The sequence below is a fragment of the Bombus vancouverensis genome, chromosome 10, assembly GCF_051014615.1.
Source record: "Bombus vancouverensis nearcticus chromosome 10, iyBomVanc1_principal, whole genome shotgun sequence".
Taxonomy (NCBI): domain Eukaryota; kingdom Metazoa; phylum Arthropoda; class Insecta; order Hymenoptera; family Apidae; genus Bombus; species Bombus vancouverensis.
The window spans coordinates 1,319,987-1,338,881 of NC_134920.1; the positions used below are offsets into that span (position 1 = coordinate 1,319,987).

At 43.7% G+C, this 18,895-nt stretch overlaps 1 protein-coding gene across 1 annotated transcript in view; it reads left to right on the forward strand.

The window, feature by feature from the left end:
• sty (sprouty signaling antagonist) overlaps positions 1–17,525 on the forward strand; it is a gene marked incomplete at its 5' end in the record, with an annotated part of 31,289 nt that extends 13,764 nt beyond the window's left edge. Inside the window, one exon of the mRNA XM_033338922.2 lies at positions 11,354–17,525. Coding sequence (XP_033194813.2) covers positions 11,354–13,272 — 1,919 coding nt within the window. The remainder of the gene's footprint in view (positions 1–11,353) is intronic.
• Positions 17,526–18,895: the final 1,370 nt, after the last annotated feature.

The window sequence follows — 18,895 nt, forward strand, 5'->3', positions numbered from 1 at the left end:
TAATTTCAAAAATTTGCTATTTCACGGCGAAACGGATTTTATTGAGGTCGTTAGCTTATGAATAACGATCCATCGTTTGTGAAATTAGATTATGAATTTCTATGCATTTATTCATTAATAATTTATGTAAATTCATTTATTTATTCAATTTCTAACATATTTCTATGCAAAATCTATAGAATATTATATAATATATATACTATACATTAATTATTTATTATATATGTAATATTGTTCTATGTCTTATAATATTATTATTAATATAATAACATGTATTTATGTATTATGTAATATGGATATCTTATATTATGCAAAGGTACATAAAATATCAAAGGTAGAGTGGGTAGCTTGCTCGTTACAATGTTTGGTGAATGAAAGCTCTATTTAGATTCTATTTCTTTAGTTTATAAACACGAATATTACAGAGGAACAACCTATCTGCACCTTTCTTACGTGTTACGAAGAAGCAATTTTAGAACTCGGTTCGTCGTCAATCAATAATGAAAACGTGAACAAAACTGCCTTTATATCTTGCTTTCGAGGTAAATACGTATTTCCCCATTTCCTTTAAAATTGTAAAGACGGCATTAAAATATTGCCGTCTTGATAATTATGGCTTCTATTTTCAAAAGATTTACATCTTTCAACTTAACATATTTTCGTTTTCAATTACATCGCATTAAAATTCTTCCGTCTAATCACGGAATGATATTAAAATCAGGGAATCAAGAAAAATATAATTTTCTCTCCGTAGTCGTCAAATGTGAATTTGCATAAATATCCGTAGTCTACTAATTACATACACATGTATTATATTGCTCTCGCTTGTTACGTCAATAAATTTGTTAGCTATCAGCAGGACAAACTTTACGAGAGCTGTCGTCCTAAAAAAAAAAAAAAAGAAAAAGATTAGAATAATTAGAAGAAACTTTGGAAAGCAAAGAATCATGAGGGTCATTTTGACTAGGCTTCTTGGGAATCGCGCGTATATTTATTGCGCTCGAGTCGGGAACGAGTCGAGCGCGAAATTAAAATTTAATAATCCGGCAAAGCTGTCGTCGATAGGAATTTATAGCGACGGTCGATTTATGGGCGATTCGTTATACGAGATTTACGAGCGTATTAAGGTACTATATAACGATTAATTCCTACGTTAGCAAGAAGGTTGCGCGCAGTCTGCCCTGCACGGCTACTTTGCATGCAAAGTCAAAACAGCTTCCGACGACCGACGACCAGCTTCTCCGCTCGCTCGCTCGAAGGGAAGTTGAACAGAGGCCGGCAAACATCTGTCGTAACGTCTTCGCTGCATGGGGCGCGCGTTCCCTGTCAGTTATGACAAAAAGCTGCAACATCCTGGAAAACGGCGGTGCTTCTTTATTTCCTTATTGTTCCTGCTGTTTGTTATTTCGCTGTCGCCTTAAACTACGTGGCGCTCTGTTTCCCTTCTCGTGGAACTTGCAAGATTGATCTTCCATTGTGAACGATATTTTTCAATCACGATAGAACGTGTGACGTCAGTTTAACACTAGAACTACTGGCTTTTAATGCGTATTTAAATGTACGACATATGATCAAATGGAATTAAAGAAACACGACGAAAATAATTAAGTACGTATTATCCTTAGGCTAAGGACGTTTACGTAAATTTTTACTTATACTAATATGATTCCAAACACGAATTCCAAATAAATATTACTTACATTCGTTAAATATTATAATGTACAATTTCCTTTTGATATTTTATATAGTTTTTTATATATATTCTGTGCTTCCTTGGACCTTCAAATTTTCTATAAATCTTTAAAAATCCATAGCGTAGTAACTATGCTTCTATCTCAATTACCAAACACATTTACAATCGTTTTAACTGATTTTGCATATCTGTTATCAATATTGCGCCACTCTTTTATCGGAAGGAAGCGATGAGTCGCAAGAATAACAAAAAAAAAGTCGAATATTACTGTTTCAAATGTTTCCCGATTTACTGCTCAGGTCTTCGAGTGGAAAGTTAGGAAAAGCAGGTGGAAAAATCCAGGTAGCTAGGTAATAGGATTGGAATGTTCCGTCCTTTTTCCAACTCGAACAATACTGCGAATCTTCCAACTTTTCTCTTTAGATCGAGGGAAATATTTAGAATTCGCACGTTAGGAATCGTATTGAGAAAGGTTGCAAAGTTTTCGAAATATTTTCATCAGAATCGTGGAAGGCTACCTGGAGTTCCATGGCAAAAGGAGCAACGTTTTCACGATGAGCTCGAGCTTCTTCTGTAGGAGAATATTACCTGGAAACGCGTCGCAAACCCTCACGAACTACCATCGCTGCGAACGGAAGGCGTTTCGCTTTCTGTTTTCAGTGAATCGAAAGGACATCGAACTGAGAAGTTCTCGGTACTACAGGGGTATCTCTGGAATTAATTTACTATTTCGAGTAACTTGTTTCGCAATGGTTCGCAGAAGGAAAGATTTTATTTTAATTTTAAGTTTAATGTTAGATCTATCTATCTTTGATATATATGTATATATATAATATACATACATTTACATAGTTAATTTAATATGGATATTATTATAAATTGTTCTTTTTATTGAGACAGTCGGAATTTCCATATACGCAAAGATTACAGTACGTTGTATTATATTATATTATATTGGATTATGTTATATATTGTCAAATAAATTACGATTAGAATACATTATTTTCTTATAGTATCAGGTTACAACTTTCAACGAATAAGTAAAACTACATACAATAGGTTAATACTTGCGTGTAATTTTGGTAATTACAAAAACAAAATATCTGATATCGCTCATCTCGATTGGTTCGGTAGTTCTAGCGTATATAGTTCTCCTTTACGGGAACTGTCAAAGATTTTAACAAAATCGAAACTTTCTTCCGCGATACAGAACTCACGCGTTTAATCAGTTCTTCCGAAATACAGATTGTTTTGTTTGGGATGTAATGTACGTCCGATGTTAGATAACTCGTCCAAGTTACGACCTCTAGAAAAAGACACGCAACCGATAAGAATCGATCGGTGGCTGTTACGGCCGCTTCGTTAACCACGATCGTATCCGGGAGCGTGGAATGTTTTTCAGTCTGGTCTCGGCGGCAATAAATAACATCCGCTAGGTTTGTTACACTTCCCAGAACCTTGACTTTCCCAAGGACTAGAATTTCGGTTTAAAAGATAGCACATACAGACACGGCAGCTTTGTCGACCATTATAGCGCGACGGGTTGCTTGAATCGCGCGATCTTGACACACCGAGAGAAGCAGAATTCTCATTAAAATAACTTGACGGTGCGGCTCTAATTTTGTCGGCCGTTGTGAACGGATGCACCGTGACACGGCCCGTTGAAAGAAAAATATTTTGGATCATCGTCAACTCCGCGCTCTCCGTGCCTTAATTTTTACCTCCCTTCTCCCGTACCACACGTTTCGAGATTTACACCACGCGAAAAACGAACGAGCCAAACTGCTCTGTTTGCATCTCTGTGTCTTGTGGTTGGAATTCATACGGAGCTCTTTTATGAGCCATTGTGTAATTGGCTTCGCCAGTGGCACGCGAGTCTGCCTCCTCGAAATCGAAAACGCTCGAAATAAACTGGCTGCTTTGACGCTCGCTAACTCGCTGCTACCCATTGCACGCCTTTCGTTCCCCAGAGTGTTTTCTTCATCGTCGTTAGTCGACCATACACGTTTCTTCGTTATTGACGTAGCAACTTAAGCAAATAACAGCAACGCAGACGAATTGTGGCTACTTTTGCCTGTTCTACATGTTTGGTTGTTTCGAATAGCGAACGATTATGTGTGTATAGTTATTTAGTTGTAGAGGACTCAACTTTATAAATAGGCGCGGTCGATATTATTTTGACAGTGGAAAATAACTTTGAAATTGTTGCTAGTAGCAGAGAATTCAATTTTGAGATGTATGGGGCTTTGGTGCGATGGCTCGTGGTTAATGGTAGGGACGCGGATCGGAATTTATTTTATATAGAAATTTCTTGGTGCACAGAGATGTTTGCTCGGAGGCGAGCCAAGCCCTCGTCAAAGTTTACTTGGCTGTTCGCTTGCTCGCTGTTCGCCTGCTTCGCTTAACGTTCCTGCGCGCTTGTCTTTCTACGCTTCAGTAGCGTATCGTCGAATTCACAGAACCCTGAAGAAAATCTCTTCGAGTTGGCGCAATAAATCGGAATGACATCTAAACATCCTCTTCTTTAGCTTTTAAATAGAAAATTTTTTCACTCACTTGATTATAATATCGTTCTCCTAGATTATTGAAAATTCTTGGTAAAGGTCCGCTAGCGAGTTGAATCGTCAGCGTGCTTTGGTGAACGATAAGCTCGCAATATCGCGTGTAGTTTAGAGTCGTATCGTTGTCGAGTCGACACTCGAGATACACCAAAGAAACATTACACTTCGAACACGATATCTTTATCTGCGCTATTTAGTTTTCGTGCGGCACTGCAAGGACCGCGACCCGGAAATACGTTGTTACGCAACTAGGATATACGTTGACACACGATCGGCAAATCTACGTTGCCGATAGATAATACTCGCTGCAATTTGTTGAAAGATAGCGCGAACGTGTCGCTCCCGAATCATTTCCCTTTCTATATGTCTATCCGCATTTGAAAATCCTTTTCAGTCTCTCAGCGCCGAGATTATGAAATCGCGTAACTTAATCAAATTTAGAGAAAAAATTTGCGTCTCTTAAGATGTATTCTAGAAACTTTTGCTAGGCTAATATATTCATACCTTAGATACTTGACTATAACAAAACAAACATTTCTACTTCGGTTTTCCCATTGTGGAGGAATATATTCATACTTTGAGCCTGGCTATAAAAGAGAGAAAACTCCGCATGAAATTTCGATTGCTCGAAAAGGGAGAAATGAAATAAAATAAATTCGAATAAGATTTCCAATTTACGCGCGATGCGCGTAACCAGGCGGATTCGTAGTTACGCTATTGGTATCTGTCGTGCGGATGTGTGTCGTTGGTGGGGAAGCACGAGTGAGTGGGAGCGACGTGACTAGTTGCGCGACTGAGTGAACGAACCAGAACTAGAAGGAGGATGGCCAGACAAGGACGGAGAAGGAAAAGGGGCAAGACGGTTGCGTATGAGAAGGAGAGAACGAGAGTAGCTGATAGAATGGAAAGAGACGAGAAACAACGAGTGGAAAGTACACGGGCAGCGGGAAGGACAGAGAGGAGATGAATGAACGTGCGTACGCGGCAGAAAGAGAGAGAGACGCGACAACGACGATTGGCGCGGCGCTGTGAGATAGAGCGAGACAGATGTTCGAATGAATGAACGGTGCACGACGAGGATAGAATTAATGAGTGGGATAAATATAGAAGCATGTAACGCGTCAGAACGAGACGGCCTATCTCTTCCTCTTCTTCCGTTTTCTATCTGCGCCCTCTCTCATCTGTTCATGTTCGACTCGCTCGGTTGGTTGGTCGCTCGACTTACTCCTTCAACTTCTTCTCTCTGTTTCGCGTGTCAACGTGATCGAACGACTACTCGCTGTAAACGAGCCTCCGATACAATCGAACCAAATGAAACGAAAGGATTCTTCCTTGTACCAGAGTCTACTCTTACGCACATAGCTGAATCAACGCTATAGCGTCAACATGTTGGAACGATTTATCGATAGTATAGTACGCTGGGAATTCATTCAGCCATGATACTCGTTCGATGAGTATCGTCGATGGTCCTTCAACCTCTGACGCTTGACTCGTGGTTATTTAAATGGATAGGCAATGGCTTTTTTTTTCTTTTTTTAAACTAGATTTTGATTCTCGGATTAGACAGGACGAGTTAAAAATTACCAGGCAAGCGATTTGTTTTCTGGTTTTCGGCTGTGGTTACAGTAAACCGTTCAACTTCCACGAATAACCGATTTCATTACGGGACAGAGTAGCGAAGCGAGGTACGAAGTGGTTCACGATACGTTTTTCTATGAAAAGTACCATTAACGGTATTATTTTGAATAGACGCTCTTATCGATTGTCTTACGACCGACGTAAATACCAATAGTGACTTTCAGGCTGATTCTAGCGGAACGTTCGTGACCATTTATCGCCACAAATGATTAATATTAATGAGAACAATGTTAGAGATAATGGGACCGATACCGTAAATGTTAAGCGAAAGATCGGAATAGGATTGGTAGGTACATGGTCAGCTGATTAAAGAAACTCCTCGAAAGATGCAGTCTGGTTATTTAATAAGCCTTAGACGTTCTTCTGGTTCGAGAATGGTATCGTTATTCGAACGGTAACGGTACTTGTTCGTTCTTTCTATTTACTATCTATTCCTCGGTAACAGTTACGATCGAATGAAATTTGCTGCCTCTGTCGTGTGAAACGCGCCAAAGTCAATTGGAAATGCGCGAGGGGGAAAAAAGGTAAAAGAAATGAGAAGGAAAAAAAAACGGTGCAGGATGACGGTGAACGTGTAAAGTGACGCGGCTAGAATCCTTTATCCGGTGTGACCGGAGACTCTTTGGTGTCGAGTAAACGTCCGAGAGAGGTACGCTTTAAATTCGATCGATAACACGCGGAACGGCACATCGAACCCCCGGTGTGGTGATCGGACAAAAAAATTTCCCACAGCGTGGAAGGAGGCGTGTACAACGTGTAGAGAGAGCACGTTTGACAGGGACAAAAAAAAAATCACCGCGCAAGCATTTGCCACCTCCAGCGTGGCGACCGACGACCGTCACTGTCGCCGCGCCGACGCTGTCGGTGGTATACACGGTGACGACATAGGTAATGTTTTCATTCAATCTAAAGCTTCAATGATAGCTTCCGCCCATTCATAAAAAGCTTCGTGTTGCGAACGAGTCGTTGGCCACGATATCGCCAGATGGCATACCGTGCACGGAACTCGACCGGCCCTCGTTTCTCTCTCTCGCACACTCTGCCAACCACCTCTGTTCTGTCTCGCTCTTTCGAACACACCGCTTCTCTCTACTTCTGTCCGCTCTGTTCCCCTCGCCCGGCTGTCGCCATTCATGGCTTCCTTCCTTCTCCTTTCCTGCTTTCCCTCTTCTCCATCCGTTTCGTTCTACTGCCTCTCGTTCTACTGCTCGTACCCTGCTCACCGCTCTGTCATCGTTCCCACTCTGTCCTCTCTCTTTCTCATCCGTCGTTCGTCTGACTCGCCTGTCGCCCCTCCGCGCGGACCTCTTACACTGCACCCAATCGCTAACGCGCTCCCCCTTCCCCTTCACCGCCAGCTAGCCAGCTCGACTCACTCACGGCAAGCTCATTGTCAGTCGTCCGCCAGCAGTTGTCGTGTTTGTTTCGTGTTATGACGTTTCACCGTTTCTTTCTCGCCTCCGTGTCAACCATCATCCATTCATATCCTAGTCTCGTGTCACGAACGAACACTTTCGTAAGCTGCTTCTATCGCGCTTCTGTCGAGACAAACGCCGGACCATAAACGATATAATCGCAGATATCCACGCGGATTTAAATGTTCCTTTTCATCCATGAAATTCGAGAAAAAGTTGGGAACAGTACAGGTGAAACTTGATCTTTTCCGTGCAAAAGTAAATCGTCGTCGTCGTCGTTGAGTGAAAGGCGTTTGACGGAAATATTAAATAAGATCGAATAGGGAGCTCTCTGAGTATTCGTTCGAATTCGTTGACGCTTGTGACATGTGCCCCGTTCTCAACAAGCGGCAAATGAGAGCAGTACGACGTGACCGATGAGAGGATGACAAGCTGACGTCGTCCGGTGGAATTCGAGGACGTTCCTAGATCCGTTCGAACGGAATCGCTGTTCCGTTGGTGTCGTGTCCTGTCGGTGCGCGTGCGTCGCCGTGATCAGACACGCCTCCGAAGGATTCCATCGGCCCCGGGCGTGGGCGAGCCCACGTTCTTTTCTGGATTTTCGCTAGTCCCATGAATTTTCAGTAAGTCGACAAGGCCAATTTCTTCATTTCCACGCATCTCCATTTTCCATTCTTAGTCGATTTTTTAAACGATTGCCAGGATGTAGAAGAAAATGGTTACGGTTACGAGGGCTAATACCGGGGTATTAATAATACACAAATTTTTTTTTTAGATATTTTTCACATATACTATACTATATTTTTCTATCGTTAATGGATATCTTAAGTTGGACTAAAAAATTGTACTTGTGATCTTTCCTCTCCATCTCGTGTGAAACGTTAAATGTTTTATATATAAATCTCGGTTCGGTTCAAATGGTACGATAAAAATAGGTAGGTGTAATAATTTATTTTATCTGAGACGCGCATATATAGTATTTAGTAATTGCGCGATCAAAGAATTTTAATCCCGTTATTTTAGCAGGTTTGGCAGTTGCAGCGTTAAACGAAGGAAATGTTATTTGTATAGAGTAAACGTTTATATATTTCGTCTACGATTTACGAGTTATAGAAGTTGGATATATATATATTTAAAATTATTTCGTAGCGCAGAATCGTTGGAAAAATTTGCCGTTTAATAGGCACGCATACGCGACATCGTGCTGACCGCAGCACCAGATAATTTTATTGAACGGAAATACGTACGTGGCGAGGAAGCATGTCCGATCTTATCGCGGACATTTCCGGCGCGTTATTGAAACATATCTGGACCGGAACGTCGTTTAAAAATTGCGTTTCTTTACGAATGACAGTCACACGAATCTTATTCGTAACATCCTGTCAAAGATACAAACGTTTCGCAAAACTTAAATTGTACCGTTTAATTCTAGAGCTACGAAAGTGAGATTTTTTGTTTCTGTTATTACGGTAAACATATAGGAATTTCTTTAAAAAAAATGAACAAGCATTGAATTTCGCTACAATGGGAAGGTAATTGCACATATTACATATATAATTTATGTGATTTTATAATCGATATTATAATTTAAAATTATAATTATTCGTACATAATATACTTAGGCGTTCGTTCAAGCATCGTAATATTAGCGTTAAGGAAATTTTAAAACAATAGCAAACATTTCCACGTAGTTCAACAATCCTGGATGTATCATTGTTTAACAAAACTTATTTTCTTTTTCCCGTACCAACTATTTTGACACGTTACATTACAAATCGTAAAACATTACAAGGATTATTCGTATCTTCTTTTCCGAATTATCTCACCGTTTATGGCATTCTATTTACAAATAACTCCAATTATAATTATCGTTGTGCACGCGACAGAACAACCAGACATGAAATATCGAACGCAACACGAAGGACGTGAGATAGTTGGCTAAATATTCGACGTATCATCGTCATTATCCTAATCGCGGCGATTGCGCGTGGATATTGACGGAACAATCATCGTGTCACAATTACGTGATTGGCAATCTTCCCCGAAGCCCTCCCGTTCCGTAATGCCACCAGTGTGATTCATAATTGATTCGTGACTTACCTTATCGTTACTTGGAAAGCGTACACGTTATTCACTGGTTGACGTACGCGTCGCACGAATATCTCTCGTGCCGTGACAAAACGAAATTCCTCGCGTGGACGAGCCTTCCTTTCACTTCGCAGCTGTCTGCTTTTCAATGAAAATTCGCCTCGCGTTATCGTTCTACGGTAGTGGAAGTTCGGCTTCCAGAAACCCATTAGCGGATGGATGAGTTTCTATCTGTTGACAGCGTTGGTATACACTACGAGGAAAACGAAGAAACGTATTCGTTTTTGTTGGTTGATTTAGAAAGAAGAGGTAAGAGAGATAAAAATAGAGAGAAGGAAAGAGAGTTTGCTGGTTTATACCGGCTATGTACAAGCTCACAAAACGTTTCTCTTATCTGTACTCGGTCGTATAGAGCGACTAAAAGCTCTGACCTATGGCAGTCGGCCAGCGATAGGCTCCACGCATTCCTCCGAGTGCATCCTCCCTGAACGGCCCTGTGCTCGAAGATTTTTTCGAGAACATCACCGTGTCGTCGAAGATCGCGTCCGTGCGTACCTATCTGCTTACGTTCACACATGTTGGAACCGCGTATTTGTTAGGCTATGGTTACGGTTGATGCGTTTTCTCGTGAACTGACGTTGCGACAAATATGTCAGAACGATCTAAGCCCCTCAGAAGTTAAATCGACAAGTCCGTTTTTCTTAATTTTTCAATTTCGATACACGAGTATGAATTTTCAAAAAACAAATTTCTTACTTCGACGGAGAATTCCATTTACTACAAGAAAATGACGCAGATAATAGGAGATTCTAACGTAAATCGAAACACCGTCATTGCTTTTTCCACTTTTAAGTTTCATCTCATTTATTGACTCATAGTTCCGTTGGGTAGAACAAATGTACATTTTTATGAGAGTAGTCACATCGTTCTTTGGACGTATCATTCGTCAGAGCGACAATTCATTGGAACGCGCATTCGCCGCAGCTATAGCTTAATCGTGCACTCAAATCCTGTCGATTCTTATATTTGTCGATTTACTATTGACTGTACCGACGTGTTTAGTTTCCTAAACGGAGAAAAACCGAATAGTAGAGCAAGGGAGGTTAATAGTCGTCGTTGCGAGAGATACCAATGCATTTCTACACGGCGGATGCGTGTAGGACGCGAGATTGGTCTCGTGCGGGCAAACGTCGTTTCTTCCAGTTCCGTAGGCTCCGCGAGAGTGGGTCGTGGCGCGTTGAACGGATTACCAGCCAGATTTAATGTCATCTGGTCTGCGTGCATTCTTCCCTGTTTTCCAATTACATATTCCGTCTGTTCTTCGAGTGTTCCATCACGACGAATATATTATACATTCTCCCTCGGAAGGGTAGACGAATAACAGAGTCTATAATTTTCCAACGTTGAGTTTCTCCGAAAAGTCTTGGTAGAAATAATTCATTGGCTAGCCCTGGCTGTAAGTCTGTCACACGGAGTAGTTGCGTGGAGGGCACGATCGGTCTTGGTTGAACGAAACGCTCGATTCTTCCACAACTGTAGGCGCTTCGAGTGGGCCGGTGACCACTGAATCAAGAACCCCGGTGCTGCACACACAGGCCACGAGCGCCCACTCGCGCCGCACTCGCCCACGTACGGAGACCAAACCTACCTCGAAGCTACGTAGGTAGTGGCGCGTACACAGCATTCTTCGTATCTATCGAGGTGTAATCCGAATATCGCTTTCGGCTTTGTTCATTCAAATTCGTTCTTCCATTCTTTCAGGATTCTCCGTGAGGATACTTCTTACTAGGCATATAGAATAGGCAAAATACGATACAGGTTTGACAAAACGGATTATCGCGTGTTGGTTGCTTTTTAATTCTCTGTTTCGACAAGATAACGATGTATTGCGATTTATAGAAACTACGAGAGAGAGAGAAAGAGAGGAGAAGAGAGTAACGGATGTGGTATCGTTTCAGGTGGGGATGAAGCGCGTGTCGCGAGGGCGAGAGGAAGCGGACGCGGAGCATTACCGAGCCTCATCCTCGCTAATGGAACGCCCTTGTCGAGAGTGTCACCACCTCGCGCGGGCTGGGCAGTGCGGATCAACGAGGCGATACTTACTACCCCGAGTCAATCAACTCATTATCAGCAGCAGCAGCAGCAGCAGCAACAGCAACAGCAGCACCATCAGAACCAGCAGCATACATCGAGTCCAGGATCACCGAGAGCCATCGAACAATGGGCTAGCGAGCGGGCAGCGTCGTCGGCTTTATCGGTTCGTCGTTCCACATCACCATCCTCGCCAGAAACAGCAAGGAGACCGGGAACAGGATCGCCGAGAAGGACCCTCTCGTCGTCGAGTCGAGTTAGACCGGGTGGCGCAGGCGGAGGAGGAGGAGAAGGAGGAGGAGGAAGTGGAAGTGGCGGAAGAGGAGCAGAAAGGGGCGCAGAGATCGGTAACGGTATCCATTTCGCGAATCACTGGCAGGAGGAAGAAGAGTTGGAGGCGAAGAAGAAGGAGGAGCACCGGAAGCGTTGCGTGGACGCAGCGGCGCGTTGCCAAGCCGAGCATCTTGAACTGAGAGGTCGGCCGATGTCGCAGAACAATGCGATCGCGCCGCTTTCGCGGCCGCCTTCTTCGCAGACGAACGCGAATGCCGCAAACAACGGTCTCGACACCGCCAGCACAGTCATTACCATCGACAACAGCGCCAACGCCAACTCCGACGACGGAGACGCGCGCTTCGTTCAACAACAGGGCGTCACCGGTGGTCGCGTGCACGATCACAACCGACCGTTTCCGCCACCGAGATTGCCCAGCGTGCACGTCGCGGCCGCCTCGACCACTACCGCGCCTCCCGCAACCTCGTCGAATCCGAGAGTATTGGTCACCGCTCCGCTCAGTCCGCTCTCGAGCACCTTCCGCAGCAGACCGAGGAACGTCGACATTTCGAACGAGACGAACGCCCGGGGGCTGTTGTCGAACGACACGCCACCGAGGAGTCCCATAAGCGAGGTGAGCCTCACCGTGCCTCGACCGGATGGAGAGAGGGCAATCAACGAGTACGTCGAGGCGCCGTTCAAACATTCGAATCAGGAGCGACGCGTCATCGATGATGAAAACAAACGAAGCGTCGGTACCGATTGCCCGAAGATCGACCGAAGGCATCGTCAGAAGGGTGTGACGGACGCGTCTGTCGCGGCGACGCATCGGTTGCACGCGAGTAGGACTCAAGCGTTTCGCGGATTGATCGCGAGCGGGACGAACGCGACCGCATCCGCGGGCTCGATCGCCGCGAACACCGCGACACCGAACGCCGTGACCAAGCAGCCGGTCTCGTTTACCAAGGAACCGGCCAACAGCCTCGCCTCTAGAACTTACGATCCGGCCGGTTTGTCGATAATGTGCAATTTCTGCGGTCGATGTCGCTGCGAGTCTTGTCGGGAACCACCGCCATTGCCGAGCAAATGGTTATGCGACAACAAATGCTTCTGCTCCGCCGACACGATCCTCGATTACGCTTCTTGCTTGTGCTGCGTGAAAGGACTGTTTTATCATTGCGTGGACGGGAACGGCGGCAGTGGAATCGACGGGGAGGCGGCCGGGAGCTGCGCGGACGAACCATGCTCCTGCACGGGGAACAGGAGGGCCTCCAGGTGGGCTTGTCTCGGCGCCCTTACCCTCGTCATGCCTTGCTTATTGTGCTACTGGCCGTTCAAGGGCTGCGTCGCTTTGTGCGAAATATGTTACGCCCGGCACGCCGCTCAGGGATGCAGATGCAACCCAAACACGATCGGGAACGCCGGGAATAGGCATCATCCGATCGCCAACGACATCGGGGACTCGAGGGATCCGGAGAAAAGGTTGCTCGACCCGGTTACACCGGAACTCTAATAGTTGGGTATTCCGACACCGGTAATACACGTGGTGTATCGCGGTCTCTCGCGAACAGAGACGCCAAGGCTCTTCTATGCACAGGATTATCGAGAGGGAGCAAAATGAAAAATTGCATTAAGTACAAGAGTTGCATTTAAGTCGAGAAACGATATCGAAGATTCTGACGAATTTGTACGTCTGACGTCGCGAGTGTTTTATTTATTATTCTTCCATGCGCGCGCGAAAGTGCGATGCGAGCGAGAGAGTTTGAAAGAGCAAGAACGTGTACGAATGGAAGAATGCGAGTATCGTGTAGCAGTGGTAGGAAGGAAAGGAGGCGAAGGAGGAGTAGGAGGATGGAAGATGGGCGAAGGGTAGAAAGGCGGCGGAGAAAGGGCGAGAAAGGTTGACAATGTACTACGCGAGCGTGCGTATAAACGCAGAGACATACCACTTACGTATAGATAGGTCTATACATGATAGAATATATAAATAGTACGCGCACACACAGGGAGAAAATGCGAGCGTGACCAAGCGAATGCGTGGTAACAGTAAGCGAGCGTACGAGAGAGAAAGAAAAGAGAGAGAAAGCGTGAAAGTAAATAGACGAACCACTAAAGTATATTGAACGCGAACACGTGTACGCGCGTGTACACGCGTTCCTGCTGTTGCTTTGCTCGAAACGCGTATACACGCGTCTACGCCTAGGTTATAGGTATGTATATTGTATATTACATTTGTATAAAGAAGAAACTTTTCTACGGTTAATTTATTCGTGGCTGTATCGCCAAGTAACACATAAAGTTTCACAGTAGGAGCACGACACGGAGAGAGAGAGGCGGCGAGAGATGTTTGATCAGCAGGCGGCGAAAGAATTCGGAAGGCGTCCTGCCCGACTGGACTCGATTATTTTCTGAAACCGTGTTCCAGTCGCTTGCATCTCGCGGTAAAATACGTATATAAGAATCGAAAAAGGAAGGAATAAAGATATGGAGGGGAAGAAAAAGGGTGAGGGGGGAGAAGGGGAAGAGACGGAGAAAGAAAGCTCTGAAAAGAAGCATTGTCCGCGTTTCCGAGCGTTTTCCTCCGCTCGGTACACGATGTATACGCTTTTATACTCGTTAACACTGTTGTATCGAGCGGCCCTGTCGAGCGTTAGAGAGCGGTATGACACGAGATCGAGATAATGCACGCGTTCGGGCTGCGTGAGAGCGAGAGCGCTATGTAAGTCTGTAAGAATGAACGATTGCATCTATATGTGTATCTGTGTGTAAGTGTCGGTGTACGTGCGTATATGTGTATGTATGTATGTATGCGTATATGGGTGTGCTTCATGGGGACGGCGAGAATGCGGGCAGATGGGAAAAGGACAATTGCGTGGGGGCATAAGCGTGAGGAGAAGAGAAGTACGGCACAGGACAGAATGAATGAGGGAAGGGGGAGGAAAGAACACAACACGCCTGAAATCTCTTACGTACGTATACGTATTTATATACGTTAGGTTGTCGGGCGTTGTTTTCCATTTCGTTAATTCTCTTCCTTTTTTCCAGTATTATCTAGTCGTGCGAGTTTAATTAAATATCGTTTCATTAAGGTACGAGGTACAAAGCGATACACGCGTCGTGCGGTGGTGTAGTTGACAGGCCGTTCTGCCGGTGTTGCTCCGCTCTTCTATAACGCGAGAGTGGATTCGCGACTCGGGATCCCCCCTTTTTTTTTTTTCTTCTTTCGCTGTTACGAACGCCGATTTAACGTATATACACGGATAATCGCTTTCCTCGTTGATTCGACTCTACTTCTTTGACCAAGATTTTGAAATAATTAACGCCTTCGAGACTCTGGTGTTGTGGAGAGCCGAGCCGCCGCTGCAGCCTGGAGCGGAGTTTAATTGCACGGTAACAGCGCTTCCCACGCGGACGGAATTCACCGAACGAAGGTGTGTTAACTTTCCATTCTTGCTCGAGCGGCTTGATCGTTGAGGTATGTCGACGTTCCACGGGACACCGTCATCCTCACGACCACGATAACGTTCGTTTCTTTTTATTGTCGAGACTGTCTAAACCGTTTTCCCAACAGATACCACCGACACCACCGTTTTATCCATGTTTGAAACGCATCGAACGAAATATACGAGTAGTCCTTGCATTTTTGGCACACTTTGGGAAAGATGAACAAACGATCGAAGACGCGCGTACCGTTAACGCGTACAAAGTCCACAGCGAAAAGTAATTCCTTGGAAGTTGGCAAAGCACGAGAGGGGGGGTCGAAAGGTTGGAAAACGCGTCACGGGAGGAGCGATTGCTCGGCGAAGCGGTTTTTCTTCCGATTGTTCGTTCGGCTTCGTTCGTCGCGAAGAGGCAGCGAGAAACGGGAAGAAACCACGCGTCCACTCGTCTGCCGCTGCGTTGACTTTCGAGAGTCGTCCGCGATAGGACCTGTCGCGGAGTGAACGTGGCGGGAAACGATCGAACGTCCAACGAATCGCAACATCCCGAAATCAATCCCCTCTCGTAGGTTCGCCCTTCCAAGTCGAGGGAATAGGAGAACGCATGGTACAGGGAGAACGTTCCGCGGATCGGCCGTAATTGGAAACTTTGGGTGCGTTGATCGTATAGCCTTTCACGACTCGCGAAACCTTCGACGTACACTGATTTGATGTTGCGAGCATATTTGGTGCAAATAAAAAAGATACGACGAGATCATTGGAAACTGTCTTTTAACGACGAGTAATTTTTTTTTAATTGATCTTCCGAACGGTACTTTATATACACGAGGAACGAAGCGTTTGGCTAAGAAATGCTGAAAAAAAGGTGAATCGGACACGGGCATATTCGTTGAAATACAATTGGAATGGTCGAGATCGACTCACGGGAACATCGAGCCTTGGGGCAAAAAGGTAAAAGTGTTAATCAAGGAGTACGTCGGGACGATCCCATTGATGCGTTTTGTGCATACCTATCCGTGCGCCTGTATGTATAATATGTATGGTTGCATGTGTGTGCGCGCGCGTGTCTCGCGAAGCGAAAAGGAAAAATGTATGTTTTTATTAATATTAACTATATATGCTCTGTATATGTCTTGTAAATATTATATATATATATACACATATATGCATATATATATACATATGAATTATATATATACACAAACATGTATATATACATGTATATATATATATATATACATATATATTTATGCATTTCTGTTTAACATATTGGAAGCAGTAGTTTGAGGACAGCCAAAATTGTTTCCGATTATTTCGATTCTCCGATTAATTTAGAGATTCGTCTATCGTTCTTTGCAATATCATTTGTCGGGTGCGCAGAGGTTATCACACGAGTCGAGACATCTGATCGATTACTCCCTGTCTCTCTTGCTTAACATTTTCTCTTCCGTATCATCAATCCTTGGTCTTTCTTTCGACGTTTGCCGCATCGTACTTATAAACAGCGACAGCTTTCGAAATACATTTACAATGGAAATCCTTGCAAAAATTCGAAGAAGAATACTCATCCACCCTTTGTATCATCGCAGCGATAATCTTCTCGTTACTTCGGATAAAATAATAGATCGACGAAATGAGAACGAAGGCAAATAAAATTCGTAACTTGTATGTCTACGTTGTTTGAAGGAAAACGATCGAGAGAAAGACAAGGATACAGCCTGCCGCGAGATCAGGAAATCTGTCCAAAATCGTTAGAAAGAAAAACAGATTGCGATAAACAAGGAAAATAAATAGATGTATCAGCGTATCCAGGTTCGATCAGTTTCTTCTACGGTGAATAAGCTCTCGTCGCATCAGTATCGTTACCGTGTAGTCTCCTTGCGAAACCTGATTCTTCGGGACATTGTAATCGCAAAGCGTTTAACATCGACGTAACTACGATATATGTCTTACGTGCACGGACGTACAATATTAAAAAAGAACAATGTGGTGTAGAAAACGAAGAAACGTACCAATTCGGTGTATTAATCCCCTCGCCCCCCCCCCCTCCATGGATCGATACAAATTCGCCTCAAACTGAACAATCTTTCTACCTTTGATAAATAATATATCGCAATGGCTAATAAAACGGCACAAAGAAAAAAAGAAAAGAGAGAGAGAGAGAGAGAGAGAAACAGGAGAATAGAAAAGAACGAAAAATTCCATTACTTCCGGTTGATGCGAATTCGTTACGTCCATAGGAATGCGTTGACGCACATGTTGTTATCTAATTGTTAGTAGATTCAGGTTTATACCGGCAATTGTTAATAAAGTTAGTAAGCAAATACTTTTTTATTTTCTTTTTTTTCTCGCGCGAATTTCGTCCTTATCTTTTTTTTCATTCTTTATACGTGCTTTTTGTAAGAAATAAAATATTTCTGGATTTTCATAGACTCCACTGATAGCCGAAGCTTCGATATTTGAATTCTATCGATTGAAAAAAGTGTTAAAGCCAGCGGGTTGAAAAGTGCGAAGGTTCAGCACTACGAATATTAGTTCGCTATGAATTTATAGTACGTTTAAGAACGTGTCTCGTCGATTTTTACGCATTCATAGGATATTCAAAGATGTAAAATATTGGATCTCAAAATTACATCACGCTCTACGATGTTTCGTATATAAAACAATTTTCTATCGAAGTCCGATCTGTCTGATTATATTCATAAAAGTATGAATTTGCATAAATATCGTCAGTCTAGCGATTCGACTTTAATTGGTCTTGAAGTCGGTTTTATCGATTCGCTCTAATTACTGGAAAGTGGAGATATCTCCTTGCTGCAGCAGTCCCTTCGATTGATAATTAATTCCTGCAATCTTTATCGCGATATAGGAGTCGAAGATGCGTTTACTATGAATGAAGAGTGAACATCGTCGTGCAAATTGAATATTCCATGGCGACGAGAATAAGACGTGAAAATACGTCCTCCACCATCTGTTTCGCTTGTTCCTGACCGATTCGTGACAGTTTGAGTTAATCAAAAAGAAGAAGAAGAATAAGAAGATGACGCCGATGAGGAGCTACGTAAGGGAAGGTTGAAAGGGAAAGAGAGAGAGAGAGAGAGAGAAAGGGGGTCTGACGAGTCGAAAATAAGAAGAAAGCAAAGTGGCAGGCTGGCTGGTCCAGTGTTGTCACGTGACCGGAAGTGGCCTCTTCCCCACCCTTCAACTCCACCTTCGATGTCGAGACCTGTACACGATCTCCCCTTCCCTCCTTTCTTGGGCTTCATCCGGTTAGCGATGGGCATTAAATTCCGTCCGTTGCAAGTTTTCGAACGATTTAGTCAGACAAAAATCTCCGATAATAATTTGATTTCAATGGAATGAATGAGCGGCGTTTCCAATAATTCATAGGAAAAGAGCGATCGATAGAACACAGCGTATGTGCATTTCTTGGAATATTAATTAGACCGTATAGAAATACTAGGAGAATGCGGCGTTATCGCCCCAGTTGTTCGAAATCACTGGAAAACATCTGTGGAATATTAATTCATTAAGGGTCACGTTGCTCTAATACGACATTTCATTTGCAATTTCTTTTTTACCGATCTATGTTATCTAAATACTGTTTTTCAATGTTGTGGCTGCGAAAGGGAATATTTTTCGTCGTTATTTCTTTCACTCGGATCTCAAGTTGAACTTAGAGAGATGTACGTGCTT